Raw genomic sequence first — 17846 nt, 5'->3', positions numbered from 1 at the left:
CATGGGACTATTCAGAGTATGAAAAATTGCTGGAAACGTATGGTATTCCACCCGAGTGGGAACCAGAGTTTCCTTCCATTGGATCTATAGCCATTTTCCCACCGCCTGGGAAAATGGCTTTGTATGCCGATTATTTTGTTCATGGGAATTTTCGTCTTCCTATAACAAAATTTTTAGAGAGAATTCTGACCGCTTATGGAATTCATTTATCTCAACTACACCCGCATGCTATGATGCGAGTTCGTCATTATGAATTTGTATGTATAGCACGTGATATGATTCCCCACATAGATCGATTTCCAGTGTTTTACCGTCTCACTAACCGTAATGGTTAGTATACATGTCAAGGGTTTTCTGATCGAAGCCTTGGGTATGAAGTTGAAAAGTTGTCCGTCGACTGGCGTAACAAGTTTTTCTGGATATCTGAGGATGTGGTGCCCCTTGCCATGGTTCGCCGTCCAGTGAATGCTGCTCTTCCGGACGTTGTCACGGCCGCTCATGAGGGTCGTGAATGGTATCGTGTACTTACCATGGAGCCCTCACCTATACGTGCTTTACCAGAAGAAGCTTTGGTGTGGCATGAGCCGGTTGTGGCCGACGGAGTTTTTGGAACCCATTTTTGCAGATCTGCATGAACGCAAGTTTCTTTGTACTGTCTCTTCTCTTTTTTGAATATTCTGATGATTAAGTTTCTATCTTCAGGTCGAAGCTCCATGTTCAATGTTCTCTTTGGAGACAGGGGTTGTGTCCGCAAGAGTATCCGCGAGGCTGGGGACCAGCCCATACTTGACAAGACTAAGTCTCTATTTTTGTTTCCTAAGAAGGTTCGGGCTGAACCTGTAATTTCCAACGCCACCTTGGAAACAGGTGCGTATGTTCTAAACCCTCATCCTCTTACTGCCGTTAATTCCGACGGAATGATTGCCATCTTATCATCAAGTGATGATGATGGAGATGTTTCTCAGTTTTCCACTTCGAAAGAGGACGAAGACTCTGATGAGGGTGCTTCTGAATTTTCCTCTGTCTCGTCTTTGTTAGCAGAATTGGAGAGAAAGGAAGCTTTTGTAGCTTCTCAGACGGATCGCCCAAATGTGAAGGCTGCGGATACTGAGGCGGGGCCATCGAATAAAAAACGGAAAGTGCACCGTCCCAAGAAGCCGCAATACAGCCTTGCTGACCGCATTGACACTGTTGAAGGTACATATAACTTTGGTGTTACACTGTAATCTTTTTTATAAGTGTTTTAGCTAAGTGCAACTTTGTTGTGTAGATCCGTTGATTTTTAGTGAAGATATATCTGAGAAGTTATCAACACCCACTCCTCATACTGAAAAACCATCATCCCCTTTGACAAGGGGAGAGGCGGAGGATAAACCATCTATTCCGCCTGATGCTGCTGATATGGAGGACCAGCCAACTTTCCCCCAGGTTGGGGTTACTGTGGATGAGGAGATGCCTACTCCTCCGATTAATACTTCAACGGAAGGTCCTGACAACCAGTCTGGTCGTGATACCCGCTTTGATTACCTGTTTCAGGCGGGGGTGGTACTGGTGGTCAGCAGGACAATCCTGCTTTTATCGAAGAAATTGTTAGGAATGTGGAGTCTCCTCCACAACGACCTTTTTCTACCCCGGCTCGTCTTAAACCTTCGGGTTCTCGTTACTACGGGGATACCGGCTTTGGGGACAAACATGAGCTGTTTGTTCCTCCATGGGGCAGTACTAACGGATCCCGGTTCTCCCAAGCTAGGACTTGTATGGATTTCGTTGAACACTGTGCACCACCTGCTGAGATGGCATATCAACGTGACCTTTCCCGCCATGATCTTCACACGAATGTGGCTTACCATTTGGCTAATGCTTTGGCTGGTATCCAGGAAGTCTTAAGCGAATGGCGTACTTTAAGCGGAAAGGTGGGGGAGGCTCGTCGGGCGACTGAGATTGCCAAGAAGGAGGCTGAGGAGCATCGCGTTGCTGCCCAAACCGCCAAATGGAAACAATCTGATGCGGAAATCGCCTTGAAAAACGAGCAGGATCGCAATGCCGAGGCTGCCCGGCGATGGAAAGAAGCTTGTGAGAAACAAACTTCTGTACTTGAAGCTGCCCGAGCGAAGGCTCAAAGGGAGAAAGACGACTTGGCTCGTGTTCAAGATGCTAACTCTGCATTGGAGAATCAAGTGGCCCTTCAGGGTGCCCGAATTCATGATCTTGAAGCGGAGCTGAAGTTGCAGAAAGTGCAGGTCAAACTTAAGGATCAAAGTGCTACTGAAATCCAAGCTGCTTATGACTCTCTCCTTTAGGCGCTCATGAGGAAACTAGTGCGGAAGCCAAGGAGTTCCGAGCGCGGACGGAACGTATGGAACAAGATCGTCAATGGTTCCTTACTCGGGGAATTGACGTTGTAAGTTATGCTTAACCACTTGTTGTTTTTCTCTCAATGTTTGATACTGGGAACTCATGTTTTCGTCTCAACAGGTTATCCGCCATATCAAAAGAAGTAAGGAGCTAACTGACAGTTTCGCCAATGTGATGGCTGTTTCATCCTCACTTGGGCGTGTTACGGGTTTCCATAAGGGAGTGAACTATGCGCGAGGTAACCGCACATTCAAAGATCATCCGCTCTATGGCGTAAACGTCAAACAAGATCGTGTCAACCGGGTTAAGGAACATGACGCTTTAGTCTCCCCCCTACAAGATGTGCTTCCAGAATTTGCTTCCGCATATGACGGCGTACAACTTTTGAAGACTTATCTTGGGGAAGACTCTGAGGATGACTCTTCCGAAGACACGTCGTTGAAGGCTCCGGAAGGCCCACCGGCTTCAAATCATTAGGATAAGCTTAGATGTGTTGTATCTTGTAATTTTTTCTTTTCCTTCTTGTAATTACTTTTTGGATAATTAATGAGGAAGGTTTCTTTTGTCTTTTGTGGATATTCTACTCTGTTGATGAAAATATCTTTAAGAAATGTATTTGATATTTTATATCACTTGAGAAAATTTTTATGAAATCTTCGACTTTTTGAAGTATTAGAAAGTTTGGATAACTATGATGACGTGGCGGGGAGAGAAACTTATTGAGGACAACTGATAAGACGTTCATGACGCCTTTGACAGCCTGTTTTCATCATCTTGAATTTCCCGCCTGACGTGTCTGTCATCTGGCGGTCTGCGGTTTCTCTCTCTTCTGGCAATTTATGAATCGCATTAATTGCGATGGGTATAAATACAACCCTTGTGGTTTCCATTTAAACTTTATCACTTTCATATTTCTTCAAACACTTGAGGCCTTTTAACCTTCTCCAAAATTTCTTCGTCTTTCTGAGATTTCTTTTAAACTTTCTGATATAGAAATGGCTAAAGAGAAAAAGAGTACCCCTTCTGGGATTCAGAATTTTGTTGCATCGGTGGTTGATTTGTCTCTCCTTCTTGGACATGTCCGGTAAGGTGGTTGATCGGTTCCTACAAAAAGACGAGATCTTTGTCCATTTGTCTCTCGTTTAATATCTAGGCGAACACCTTTTTGGATTCAGAATTTTGTTGCATCACCTAAAAACATTGATTTCCAATGTGGTGTAAACCGGCGAGTCAACGCTTCATTTCGTTTAATTCTTCTTTCATTTCCACACTCAACACCCACCGCCTATGACCCTGTCGCTTTCCCCTTTCCACCACTTCTTTCTACTGTCATGTCGAGGCAACTCCGCATACTCATATTTTAGTTATATTAATTGATAAAGGTTTTAATGTTTAAAAAAAGGGTTTTAATATAAAATATGTATTTAAAAATGTATTGTTAATTAACATATTAGAATCTTAAATATATATAAATGAAACATCCCTAAATTCTCTCAAGCCACCAGATTATTTTATTTGTAAATGAAGGTTTCTCTTGCATTTGACCAGAATTTACGGGTATGTGTCTCACCAAACCCAGGTAACCCTTAAACGGGTTATAACATCTCATTACGTTAAAAATTAATCTCACCAAATATTTAATATGAAAATTATATAAAATAGGGATATACTAAAAATTAATATCTATTTTTTTAAGTTAAAGATATTATTTATAATTAAGAAATAATTTTATAGTATAAATAGGTGTGGGTCATGGGTCTCACCAAACCCATATAACTTTTAAACCGAGTTATAACATCTCATTTATTTGTGAAACTCTTTCATCACAAATCCTAAGTATATTAAGTAACTTTGTTACAATGAAATAAAATTAAAATCCTAAAAAATATATAAATATTAGAAACGAATAATATAAAACAACCCTGTAATACGGGGGGGATAAAAACTAATATAGATATAAGTTCAAGTGTTTTATAAAAAAATTATATTTTATACACATAATTAGTATTATTTATTATATTTTATTTATTGTTTACAAAATTTGTTAAAATACGAGAAATTAATATGTCAAATAAAATTATTAATACAAGGTCTTTTTTTTACATACATCTTCATTTGTTAAAATACGAGAGATCATCTTTCCGGATAAATTCGTAATTAACCCAAACCACAAGGACCAAAACGCAACTACTCCACAACAAAACCAACCTATCCACATGTCACAACCCAATTGGCTCACACCCACTCACTCGAATCACCAACTAACACCCTTGATTAACCCCAATCCAACGGCCTAAACACAACCACACCAAAAAACCACAAGGATCAGCAAAACAAAGAAAACCGTATAAATGAGTCCTCATTCTTTTCCTATCATCACGCTCTCTTATTATCCATCCTCTCTCATCTAAACAAATACTCACCGGAAAACCAAATCATTTCATCCACAATGGAAGCCGGAGGAAAGTTGAAGAAAGGTGCTGCCGGAAGGAAAGCAGGCGGCCCGAAGAAGAAGCCGGTCACACGGTCCGTCAAGGCCGGTCTTCAGTTTCCTGTTGGTAGGATTGGCCGGTATTTGAAAGTTGGCCGGTATGCTAAGCGTGTTGGTACTGGTGCTCCGGTTTATCTCGCTGCTGTGCTTGAATACCTTGCTGCTGAGGTAATTTTCATTTTATTTCGTTTTATTTAATTTTAGGAATTAGGTTTTTGACGCTGTGTTTAATTGTTTAATTAATTGTGTTGTTTAGGAAATGTAGTAATTGATTGTTTAATTTTAGTTTCATTGATGTTACGGATCTGAAATGAAATTAGGTTAACAATTGGAATTGTGATTAATTGAATTTAGTGATTGATTTATTGTAATTAGGCTAAACAGGTTCTAATATCTAACAACTGTTCTGATTTTGAATGAATTGGATGATTGTGTGGTTTGAATTTATGAAGATGATGTTGAATTTGGGGCTAAATTTAGGTTAACAAGTGAAACAATGATTAAATGAATTTAGTAATCGGTGATTTGTAATTAAGTTTAGTAGGTTCTGATATGTAATGCGAATTATGTTATTAATCAATTGGACGATTGTGTGGTTCGAATTTAAGAAGTTGATGTTGAATTTGGGGCTTAGGTAAACAACTGAAATCGTGATTAAATGAATTCTGTAATAGGTGATTTGTAATTAAGTTGAGTAGGTTATGATATGTAATGGATATTATGTTATTAATCATTTGGTTGACTGTTTGCTTATAATTTATGAAGATAATGTTGATTTTAGGGCTAAATTTAGGTTAACAAGTGAAATCGTGATTGAACGAGTTTAGTAACTGGTCATTTGTTATTAGGTTGAGGAGGATGTAATATATGTAATGGAAAATATGTTATGAATATTTTCGATGATTGTGTGTGTTGAATTTCTGAAGATGGTGATGAATATGGGGTTAATTTGTGTGTTATTTTGGAATTGGGGATTAGGTTTTGGAATTGGCTGGAAATGCTGCTAGAGACAACAAGAAGAACAGGATCAACCCGAGACACGTGTTGTTGGCTGTGAGAAATGATGATGAACTTGGAAAGCTTCTTGCTGGTGTGACCATTGCTCATGGTGGTGTTCTCCCGAACATTAACCCGGTTCTTTTGCCCAAGAAGGCTCATGACAAGGCTGCAAAGGAACCCAAATCGCCATCGAAGTCGACCAAGTCCCTGAAGAAAGCTTAGTTTGTTGTTGAGTGTTAATCTACATTGCTATGGTTGTGTAGGGTAAATGAATGTTATGGTGTTCTTAGAGATGATTTAGAATGGTTGTAATATGTTACGTTTATGTTAGGATCTAGGTGTGAAGAATTAGAAGAAGAATGTCTTTTTCTATATGGAAATTGTTAAGCTTCTGAATCTATGAAATCTTCTGAATCTATTGAATACTGATCAGCCACGCCAAAAAGCCCCAACATCTCTTGTTTCCTTAAACTCCACAAAGAATAGGCGGCTACTATACAGTTCATCTTTTGGGCCCACATGATGTGGTGGGTGGGGGGGGGGGCAATGATACATCTTCCTTATGAGGTCTGAATCTATGAAATACATGACATGAAGATGAATGCTCTATTGAATCCTACAAGAGAAAAGAATGCCTTCAACCTCGTTAGGGCATGGGGTGTTATCTCATAACCAAGCTTGAGGGTAACAATAAATGTGATGATAATGAGTAACTAATGAAGGGAATTCAGTGCTTTAAACTTGTGAAGATTAAGGTTGTTGAGTTCAATAAATGGCCCACAATTCATACCTTAATTAGCCAAGGTTTTCCTCATGATGCTGACAAGGTTTGGTTAAGGTGATATAATAATGTTACAGTATGTCCTTACGTCTTTATGTGTTGTCGCAACGGTTATGGATAGCTTATGTCGTATCGTATTCCTTGTTGATATGTAAAATTAGGCATTGTGGCAGATCAAGCTATGTACGTGCAGGTTAGCACTTCGTATCGAGGGGTCTGCACTGCATCTTAGTAGGTTCTCCTTAGCATACTTGGCTCATATTATTGTGTGTAAACGGATGGTTCGACAACTTTAGTTTTTATGATATATTTTTATTAACACTTTTACTTGGTTGAAATTATTTTTCAATTGAAACATGACTTTTTAGAATAGTGGAAATAACATATTTAATTATTTATATTAAAAGTTCCTTAACTCTACTGTTATGTTTCCAAGTTCATTTTAACAAACTTATCCACCTTTAACAAATCCAAAGCTGAAAATTTCTAATTAACTTCCGATGTTTATTTGCTTGATTTTCGATTTGTTTGGTTTCAATTTCATGGTTTGTCTACTGAATTTGAAACGAAAAATCAAATCCGGTTTGGTTCTAGTTTCAACCGAAAAATCAAATAACCATTATATGCTATTGCCTATTAGATAAGGTTCAGCCAGCTAAATAAGATTAGGCTAAAATTATTGGATTGAGATAGATAATAAAACTCAAACTACTAATACATTTTAACCTCTTTATACATTTGGAATCGAAACCATGTTCAATTTTAAATTGTTTGACTTTGAGCATGTTTGAGACTGAATTTGATAAATGCTTATTGACTTATTGGTGTTTTCAAAAACCAATAAGTTAAAATGTGTGTGACAATAAAAAAAATCTGTTTTATTTTAGTCTATTGAAAATGTTAAAAAACAGTTTTTCAAAAGCCCCCAAATCCTGACTTTTTCAAAATGAATTTTTTAAAGCTAATAAACATTTTTCAAACCAAATCTCAAACAAGCTCTTAATTCGGTCCAATTTTTGATTTAATCTGATTAAAACTGAATATTTAACACCTTAAAATTGAAATGAACTGATTACAAAAGCCCATTAACATATAAGCCCATGAATGTATATTATCTTGGCCCGTTGAGTCCTAAAACAACGCCGCTGCAAGTGCTTCTACCGCTCATTCTCGCACATTCTCCATTTCCAAAAGCAAACGAACGCAGAAACCCTAGACTGAGCTCAGACCACTGATCCCTAAGGCTCTTACACTCACATCTACAAATATGCAGGCTCCGGTTCTCGTTCTCAGTAAGTCCGTCTTTCTGACACTCAAATACGTATTTCGAATATCATATATTCATTCTGATCTCGTTATTTGCTACGGTTATTCCTGATAATATTAGTGTTTTTGTTAGCTTACACTGATCTGGTGTTAATTCTAGTGTCACATCTTATAGAGCTTGTTAATTTATTATTATTATTAGGTTTAGCATTTTGAGAACTCGAAAGCTGGCTTAACGGTTTAAATTAGGTTTTGGTGGCTTGTAGTGAAGATATATTATTGTTTTGGTGCCGTTTTCTAACTTTATTTTGAGAGTTTACAAGTTTAATTGTGGTATATTATATGTGCGAGTAGTTGTTTACTTGTTGTGTGTGTTATTGTAGAGATTTGAATCACGTGGTTATGTGTGTTTCAATGGAATTCGGATTTGAAGTATGTAGCTACACTTGATTTCTGTTCCAGAAATATATATGTTTTGGCATTCTTAAGTTATGTTTTACCGTCTTTCGGATGCATAATTTATGGATTTTTTGGTGCTTTCATTAGCATCTTACAAGTCTGCGTGGCAATACACGGTTTAATATTTATCTTTTGGTGTTAATTTTAACTTTGTTAGTGGAAAACTGTATATATTGTTGTTTTATGTTACTTGTTATTGTAATTGTTAATTTGTAAGTTCGATTGAGGCATATACCTGGACGATATTTTTTTTAAAAAAGGAATCATGTGACGTGTATGTTAACTAAATTTTCTCTATAATATATTGTATTTTTGGATTCGAAGAGTTTCAACTTTGAACTTTGTGAGGTTCAGATTTTTATCTATCACCGTCTTCATATTCTGTGATTAATCTCACCTACCATGACTTTAATATGAAATTATTGCTGTTGGAAATGAAAAGGTGATTCAGGAAGGGTGAAATAAATTTACATAAGATCACAAGAACATCATCAGATGCATAATTCATTGAATAATTGAAAATCAAGTGGAAACAGATTAAATGCTTCTTTTGAAATGACAGCTCATGTGTTTACTATTTGAAATTTGTAGAGGATTCGCTCACTCGTGAATCTGGAAGTAAGGTGCATCATGCGAATATTCAGGCTTCTAAGGTACACAAATTCATTTGTGTTGATTTGTTAGATTTTTTTAAGGCATTTTGCTTCTGTTAATCTATTTTTCACGCTGAATCATTTTCATCTTTTAACATGTAAGTTCATCGTTTAACCATAAATTCATTCTTTGTTTTTTTATTTATAGGCCGTGGCTGATATTATTCGCACCACATTGGGTCCAAGGTCCATGTTAAAGATGTTGCTCGATGCCGCAGGAGGTGAATTTTAATATCTTTCAACATTTTGAAATTTGGTTTAATCCATTTCATGTCAACACGGGTTTTAAAGAGATTTTTCTATAGGAATTGTGGTCACTAATGACGGAAACGCCATCTTGCGGGAGTTGGATATTGCTCACCCAGCTGCAAAGGTATTTTACATTGCTGGAGTTATTTATAATATGATTGAATCAAAGTGACCCTTAATTATTATTTCATTTTTCATTCACATGTTTTGGTTCTTTTGAGTTTTACTGTGTTCTCTAAATCATGTTTTGTGTAAAATTATTTGCAGTCAATGATTGAACTAAGCCGCACACAGGATGAAGAAGTTGGTGATGGAACTACATCAGTCATTGTTCTTGGTATACATAATCAGTTTTTTTCCTTAACTCTACAACTTGTAACGACTTCATTTTACATTTCTATAAATTTACACCGTGTATTGTTAAATTAAAATTTTTAGCTGGTGAGATGCTTCATGTTGCGGAAGCTTTCATCGACAAGAAATATCATCCAACAGTTATTTGTCGAGGTATGCTTTTGTTGAATCGTGATGTTTAAACTATTATCTTGACATTGTCATATTACAAAATACAAATGAAGAGTTATGTATTTGCAGCTTACAACAAGGCTCTTGAAGATGCCCTTGCTGTGTTGGACAAAATCTCCATGTCTATTGATGTGAATGATCGTAAGCTCTCTTGTTTTTTTCTTTTTTTACTTACTACAAGGCTCTTGAAAATTTCCACATTTACTTACTATATGAACTACATTCATATTAATAATCACATAATTTAATGATTGAATTAACCTTTTTTTTCGTTTTTTTCTTTGAAAATTTTGCATTACAGGTTCAATGATGCTGGGACTGGTGAAGAGTTGTATTGGCACAAAATTTACAAGTCAATTTGGGGATCTAATTGCAGTGAGTATCCTATAACTTTTTTTCTTCTTTCTTTCTTTTAGATTTGTGTTAAACTGTTAGTTATGTACTTACTATCTTTGCCTGTCAGACAACTAAAAAAATTTTTCTGTCTAAAACTATATGTTCTTTTTTATTTGTAAATAACTTTTTTTTGCCCAATTTACATTTGCTAATCTCATGTTACTTCAATAAGTAAATACAAGGGACACTTCAGTCATTTCTGGAATCCTGTAGTATTAAATGTTTTTCTATGATTAAAAATCTGAATATTGTTTTAACTCTAGTTTTTTCTATGATTAAAAATCTGAATATTGTTTTAACTATAGTTTTTTCTATGATTAAAAAATCCGAATATTTCACTTTTCGTCCATAAGGCTTAAGCTAAGGAAATAAAAGAAATCATCCTGCATGTTCATATCTTGTGACGGTTTACGTTTTTTCCACCAACAAATGTTAGATTTTGGGGTTAAATTCAGTCATGTGCCTTGCACACAAGGGCAGTTTAGTCATTGTACTCACAAATGATCTATTTTTGTTACTTACCGTGATATTTGTCATCTTTTAGGATCTAGCCCTCGATGCAACAACCACAGTCGGTGTTGACCTAGGCCAAGGTATAAGAGAGGTAGATATCAAAAAATACATTAAGGTTGAAAAAATTCCAGGTGGCCAATTAGAAGACTCGAAAGTCCTCAAAGGTGTTATGTTCAACAAAGATGTCGTGGTCCCCGGAAAAATGAAAAGAAAAATCATAAACCCACGTATCATTTTACTAGATTGCCCTTTGGAGTACAAAAAGGGTGAGAATCAAACAAATGCAGAATTGCTCAGAGAAGAAGATTGGGCAGTACTCTTGAAAATGGAAGAAGAGTACATAGAAAACATTTGTGCACAAATACTTAAATTCAAGCCCGATTTGGTAATTACAGAAAAAGGGCTTAGTGATTTGGCGTGTCATTATTTCAGTAAAGCGGGAGTTAGTGCGATTAGGAGGTTAAGGAACACAGATAATAATAGGATTGCTAAGGCGTGTGGAGCGGTTATTGTTAACAGGCCTGACGAACTTCAAGAATGGGATGTTGGAACTGGGGCCGGGCTTTTTGAGGTTAAGAAAATTGGTGATGAGTTTTTTGCTTATATTGTGGAGTGTAAAGACCCGAAAGCATGCACGGTTCTTCTTCGAGGTGCCAGCAAGGATCTTTTGAATGAAGTTGAGCGGAACTTGCAGGTAAATGTTTATTCTTCTAAGAATTTACGTTTTTATGAATATATAGTGTCATATGATTGATTACACAGATTATGTTATTTTCATAGTCATTAGGATTCGAATGAGAATTTATAGAAGATTTTATTATATTCATTAGAAATGCAAATTAGGCGACTTGAACTTTTGTATACATGTGAAATGATGTTTTAAACGTTCTTATGGTGTTAAAATGTGCGCTATGCGGCCTGATGCATGCATTCCTTACTTAAAGTGAGTTTTTGCATATATTACATTTATTTCATGCATAGATTACTTGTACACATAAGAGTTACAAGACTTATTTTTGCTATACATAAAACTTTTTTGGTGGTGTTGTAGTTTTTTTCCTCTGAATATGGTTATTTTAGTCTCTTATTTTCTTAGTGTTAAAAAGTTAACAAGCACATCGAATACGTAATGCATGCACATTGCATATCAGCTTTTTGGATCAAAACTCATTGAACTGCATTGCGCATTTTAAAACCAAAAAGTTTTATTTCAGGTTTGATCTAGTTTTATGAATAACATGGTTTAAAAGGTTTGATGCATAAATTGAATCAACCCGTTCATAAGTACATGAATCAAAATTGCCATTTTTAGCAATGAGTGACAGTTTATTACAGTTGAAGTACATCTAGTTTAATACAATTTTATCATTATTAGGATGCAATGTCAGTGGCCAGGAATATTTTAAAGCGTCCAAAACTTGTCCCTGGTGGTGGTGCAACTGAGTTGACTGTTTCTGCTACATTGAAGCAGAAGAGTTCATCCATTGAAGGCATTGAAAAGGTTCTTTTTGTAATTTGCATTATTTTTTTAAAACATACATCTTTCTTACTGCCAATGGCTAAAATTGTGACAATTGTTGATGTTAGTTTCTTTATTTTGTTGAAACAGTGGCCCTATGAAGCTGCAGCTATGGCATTCGAGGCTATACCAAGAACACTGGCACAAAACTGTGGTGTCAATGTTATTAGAACTATGACTGCTCTTCAGGGGAAGGCAAGTCACCTATTTTTCATTAGAAAACATTAGTTTTGCTTTCTTTTGTGTGCGTATGAATGCGTGTGTACTGTGCTTGACTTTTTTAGAAATTTGTTGATGAATTTTACATGCTATATGTTTACACTTTACAGCATGCAAATGGTGAGAATGCCTGGACAGGTATAGATGGGAATACAGGTGAAATTGCTGATATGAAAGAACTTAAGGTACAAAACTTGGTATAATAACCTTTTTTTTCTTAATCACAATTAACACAATTGACCTGTTACATGTATTATAATATTTTGGTAGATTTGGGATGCTTATAATGTGAAGGCACAAACCTTCAAGACTGCCATTGAAGCCGCTTGTATGCTTCTAAGAATAGATGACATTGTAAGCGGAATTAAAAAGAGACAAGCTCCTGGAAGTAGCCAACCATCAAAACCCACTATAGAGACCAAAGGGGATGCTGACAATGAGCAGATGATTCCCGAGTGATGAGACATGTTAGTCGAGTATTCTATTTGTTTGGTTCCATCACGAATTTTTGTGTGTTTTGTTATTGGTAAGGACTAGGCTAAACTATTTGGTTAACTGAAATTTTGGTATGTTTTCAGGGGTGCTTTCTTTTGCTTTTGTTTTTGTTGTCATATGACCCAACTTGAATACTAGTATTTGCTGTTCATTTTGATTTGTTGACATTGTATCTTAGTTAGCTGCTGTCTTTCTGAATCATAGTATTTTCTGTTCATTTTGTATTACAAGATTAGATTGTTTTGGTTGTTTGTCATCCACTTGTTATGTGTGATACCAATAAGTCGAGTGATTTTAGTATAATTTGGCTTCTAACCATGTGAAATTTAAAAGGCATAGTTATGCCCAAACCATCTCTCTCTCTCTCTTGCCTAACTCTGTGTGTGTGCACATCCACCTCAACATCTTTATCTTGACTATTTTCATTTTGCTTGCTTGTGCCGTCGTGATGGCCCAACTGTCTCTTCCATGTAACATAGCCTGTCATATTGCACACTATGGATTTCCTCTTTAGTTTAACTCAGAAACTCTTAGTCACACCGCACCCTGCTGGCCGCACTCCACCTACACCAGTCTGCCTAAAGCCAATGTTGGACCTATAATTCTATCTCTCTCTCACTCTGAAGAAACAAACCTGGTTACTTAAAGCTGGTTGTTTGCAGAGCCACATGCCCCTCAATGGTGATTTGCATATCCTTCTCTTTGGTACTTGATAGCATCATTGAAGTCCCAATGAAGATTCTCTGTCTTGAAAAGATAATCCTTACATCATTTCTGTATAAAGCAACTTGCCATCTTCTAGTCTCACAAACACCATATGAATGCTTCCTTTCCTTATTCCCTATACTTTTCCATCAATCTTCTAACAATGTGTATCATTTAAGTGGTTGGCCGTTATGACATGAAACCAAATTGGTTCCCCGTAACCTAGGTTTCCCTCCTAAGTATGGTCTTGATTACTCTCTCCCATAATTTCATAGCATGAGTTTGCAACTATACCCCCTATATTTACCACAACATTGTTTGTCTCCATAGTTAATACCAAAATAAACCAGGACACCACTCCACTGGTCTGACAATTTTACGAATTCTGAAAATCGGAGGGAACATAGTTAACCATTGAACTCTTCCTCGCCCAAAGAATCCGTTATGGTTACGTTTACCACAAATCATCATCAACCAATCACTCTCAAACACAAACCCTAAGATGAATAAATAAAAGTAGCGCAGAATATCCCCTATTTCTTCTTAACTATAATCATATTTGAAAAACCTTTGCTTGTCAAATTATTACACATATACGTTCTCTGTTTTCTTGAAACACAAAATTGTTGCAATTCAGTTGATATTTTTTGATAATTGAGTATAGGAAAAATTCCCACAATATCCATTTACAAGATATAGATTACAACTTTGTCACTCCTTCTCGATTAATACCTCAAATGTCTATTCCTAAACAATCGGACCGGGTATAAAAACAAATCTCACGAGTAATTTTTTGGGTCATTCACAACCATACGTGTGAGTGGCACTAATTTAGACGGTACGGATATTTTAGGAGTTGAAAATTTGTCACAATAAATATTTTGTTAAACATAATGTAAGGGGCAAGTTTTTTGAATAACAATTTTGTCGGGACGAGCAGATTGTCAAAAAGTTTGCATTTTTTGAATATTATATTATTATAATTAATTTTACTCATAATTGGTTTTGAATAAAATTATTACGTCAGGGCGTAGATTAAAAAAAGGGCAACTATGACTAAAATTTAAAAATCTTTCTATTTTAAAAGTTATAAAAGAAAAACTAGTTATGAATAAGATTAATTATAATAATATATTATCAAAAAACTAAACTTTTTGACAGTTTACTCGTCCCGACAAATTTCTTATCCTAAAATAGTCGACACGTCCAAATTTGTAAAAAGAACTCGTTGACATTAACAATCTAGTCGGTCCGAGCCGATGATGATGAAACATTTTGAAAATACGTTGTAAAATGGAGACATAACTCAGAAACTCTTCCCTTAAATGGACATTCTTAAAATTTTCCATTGAAACTCGAAACTCATTATAACACATTTGGTTCTCTTTTGTACTTATTGTCCGTATTCCAATGCGTTTCAACCTAATTTGTAATTGGTCTATGGTTTGCGGATCAAAGGAGAGGGGGCACAAAATTTAGCTGTTGGGGTTTCAAAAACAAGTTTGTCGATCAAAGAAATTGTGGATTATCATTCAGATGCTCGTAATGGATGATCATGAAGGTGCTGATATTTATTTAACCCACCCTTAAATGAGAAATAAGTGCTTACAGATTGTTAACTCAAGATTTAATTACATGTTCTTTTGCGTTTTTCTTTTCTTTTTCTGAAAGCCATTATTATTTCAAAAGACATGTTCAAAGAACGCTAGACTCGATTCAGGATTTATAGTTCAATGCTGTTAATGTTTTTTTGGAGGTTTGAGAAAGTTTAAAACTAGGTAATATGTGAAGAGCAAACATGTTTTCACAGATGATAGTTCAGCTTAGAGGTGCACAAAAAAACCGGTTTCGGAACCTAACTGGTGGAACCGAACCGGAACCGGTTCCAGTTCCTACCCGGTTGGCCCAATACCCGGTTTGGGTATTTTTGTACCCGAAAATCGTACCCGGTTCTCCTATTTGTATGTCCCCATCGGTTCCAACCCGGTTCCTACCCGGTTCTTAATTGTAACCGGTTCGGTTCCTACCCGAAAAAACCGGTTCCGGCGGGTTTTTTTTTATTAGTCAAACATTGGTCAAATTAGCCGTTGGAACCGGTTCCAACGGTAATATAGCCGTTGGAACCGGTTTTTGAGACACAAAATAGCCGTTGGAACCGGTTCCAACGGTAATATAGCCGTTGGAACCGGTTTTTGAGAGAGAATAGAGCCGTTGTAACCGGTTCCAACGGTGATATAGCCGTTGGAACCGGTTTTTGATGCCCGCCGGAACCCAAACATCGGGGCATCTTGTTATTTCGATCACCATAACAACGTCGTCATTAGTTGCCATTTGTTGTCGGTTTAAGCTTAATTGTGTTTTGGAGTGTGTTTTATAGTTTTGGAAGTGATTTAACAAGTACACACTCATACATTGGTATTTATAGAATGAAAATGGCTAAATATAGTAATAAAACCGGTTCCAACGGTCAAAAACGGCTATATAGCCGTTGGAATCGGTTTCTAACGGCTATATTGTTTGAATTTCAAAAAAAACCGGTAGAACCGGTTTTTACGTAATAACCGGTTCTGTTCCAACCCTACCCGGTTCCTAAAAGTTTGCATTTCTGGGCATCGGTTCGGGTCCGAAACCGAACCGGTTCTTGACTGGAACCGGTTTCATTTTCTACCCGGTGTGAAAAAAACCGGTTCCGAACCGGTTCGGGTTTTCAAGGTGAACCCGATTTGTGCACCTCTAGTTCAGCTGTTAAGTCACCTACTCATCATACTAAGCTGCTTTCACTTTTATCAAACACATTAAAATTCAACAAAATATGCTTTAGATAATGGTTTTGCTTGTTTAATTGCAATCTTAAATTAGTTATTTGAACACGAAATATCGGTACTTGTTGAGCGATGTTAGAACTGAACCTATTTTAGTCGAGCTAACTCAAACAAACTAAACTGAATCATCTTCAAATGGCATGTTCTGGCCTGTTAACCAGCTAGACAGATTTACCAAGCTAAAATGTAACGACGACACCCTAAACAAATATGCTCTCTAGAACCCTTTTAAAACAAACCCAAACCACAGCTGAAACCTGGTAAAAAAACCATCAAACACTGGCATGCAACAACATTAAAACCCTCAAACATGGCATGTTCTGGCCTGTTAACCAGCTAGACAGAGTTCATAAAACCTGTGCTAAAATCAAGTTCATAAAACCTGTGCTACCTATATGCCATCAAATCAAAGCCAAATTATCCCTAACACTTGAATGATAAATTTCCTAAGCGTAATAACATCAGCCCATATTACCTTTAAAGAAAACAAATTATAACACAGATTTACCTATCATAGCATAAACAAAACATATCATAAAACATCAAGTTTCAATATTAAACTTAAATAAATCCAACTCAAAACACCAAATTCATACTGATAACAAGTTCAACCAAAACCCTAATTCAAAATCCAAATAACACAAAACATTAATAAAAAAACATCACCATTATTATCCTCTCACTCTCAGTACCTCCTTCCACCACGACCACCATACGCACCGGGAATAGCAGCAGACACCAACGGCGCATCCTCCTTAAGCGCAATCCCAGGCAAATCACTCATCCCAAGCGAAGCCAACAACTCAATAGTCTCCTTATCAACCTCAATCCTGTCCACCTTAATAGCAGACTCGTCCGGCACAAAGTCCATACGACGCTCACGCTCCTCCTCCTGCAGCTTCAGCGATATGCCTCTCACCGGACCTTTCTGGATCCGCTTCATCAGATGGGTCGAGAACCCGGCGATCTTGTTACGTAAACGCTTTGATGGGATGATGGCCACTTCTTCCAGGATCTTCTTGTTGGTGTGGAAGTCCAGTGTCATTTTGGAGTAGTAACGTTCGATTACTTGGCGGGAGGATTTCTTCACGGTTTTGGTTCTGACGCGACCCATGGCGGCGGTGTGTTTTTGGTTTTGCTTTTGCAACGGTGGTGAAGAAGATAGATTACTTGCTAGGGTTTGTTGGAGGTGATTTAGGGTTGTTTATAAGTGTCTGGTAATTGGGCTGGAACTTGGAAAATGATATTGTTATGTGAGCGACATTTCACTATGGGCCCAAAGTGAGCGACATTTGACTTTTGACCCAGTTCAATTCATTTAGTTGGTTTATTAAAAAGGGGCAATTTCATATTAAGGTGCACAAATCGGGTATTAGAAAACCCAGGTTCAGGTATGGTA

At 36.8% G+C, this 17846-nt stretch overlaps 3 protein-coding genes across 3 annotated transcripts; 2 read left to right on the top strand and 1 right to left on the bottom strand.

The window, feature by feature from the left end:
* Positions 1-4574: 4574 nt before the first annotated feature.
* LOC143551216 (histone H2A-like) lies at positions 4575-6259 on the top strand. Its single transcript, XM_077041692.1, has 2 exons — positions 4575-5014; positions 5825-6259. Exons 1-2 carry the CDS (start codon positions 4805-4807, stop codon positions 6065-6067), a joined length of 453 nt encoding a protein of 150 aa, XP_076897807.1. The 5' UTR covers positions 4575-4804; the 3' UTR covers positions 6068-6259.
* A 1501-nt stretch (positions 6260-7760) lies between these two features.
* On the top strand, positions 7761-13101 carry LOC143551215 (T-complex protein 1 subunit gamma-like). The gene is made up of 13 exons (XM_077041691.1): positions 7761-7918; positions 8943-9004; positions 9153-9225; positions 9310-9377; positions 9521-9590; positions 9692-9760; positions 9848-9919; positions 10080-10153; positions 10719-11381; positions 12063-12188; positions 12297-12401; positions 12536-12610; positions 12696-13101. Exons 1-13 carry the CDS (start codon positions 7894-7896, stop codon positions 12882-12884), a joined length of 1671 nt encoding a protein of 556 aa, XP_076897806.1. The 5' UTR covers positions 7761-7893; the 3' UTR covers positions 12885-13101.
* Positions 13102-17117: 4016 nt separating this feature from the next.
* Positions 17118-17604, bottom strand: LOC143551199 (small ribosomal subunit protein eS17-like). The gene has a single exon (XM_077041679.1). It carries the CDS (start codon positions 17559-17561, stop codon positions 17133-17135), a length of 429 nt encoding a protein of 142 aa, XP_076897794.1. The 5' UTR covers positions 17562-17604; the 3' UTR covers positions 17118-17132.
* Positions 17605-17846: the final 242 nt, after the last annotated feature.

Source organism: Bidens hawaiensis, unplaced genomic scaffold (genome assembly GCF_021521415.1).
Source record: "Bidens hawaiensis isolate Kalapana, Puna unplaced genomic scaffold, B.hawaiensis_p1.1 tig00016274_1, whole genome shotgun sequence".
Lineage (NCBI taxonomy): Eukaryota > Viridiplantae > Streptophyta > Magnoliopsida > Asterales > Asteraceae > Bidens > Bidens hawaiensis.
This window is presented reverse-complemented; position numbering and strand designations above follow the sequence as displayed.

What these genes read in the sequence shown, in the direction of transcription:
- LOC143551216 (XM_077041692.1), top strand. Translation starts at nt 4,805, where the DNA reads ATGGAAGCCGGAGGAAAGTTGAAGAAAGGTGCTGCCGGAAGGAAAGCA. An exon ending in TTGAATACCTTGCTGCTGAG is followed by an intron (nt 5,015 to 5,824) that starts GTAATTTTCATT and finishes ATTGGGGATTAG; the next exon opens with GTTTTGGAATTGGCTGGAAA.
- LOC143551199 (XM_077041679.1), bottom strand. Translation starts at nt 17,561, where the DNA reads ATGGGTCGCGTCAGAACCAAAACCGTGAAGAAATCCTCCCGCCAAGTA.
- LOC143551215 (XM_077041691.1), top strand. Translation starts at nt 7,894, where the DNA reads ATGCAGGCTCCGGTTCTCGTTCTCA. An exon ending in GGCTCCGGTTCTCGTTCTCA is followed by an intron (nt 7,919 to 8,942) that starts GTAAGTCCGTCT and finishes TGAAATTTGTAG; the next exon opens with AGGATTCGCTCACTCGTGAA. An exon ending in TGACTGCTCTTCAGGGGAAG is followed by an intron (nt 12,402 to 12,535) that starts GCAAGTCACCTA and finishes TACACTTTACAG; the next exon opens with CATGCAAATGGTGAGAATGC.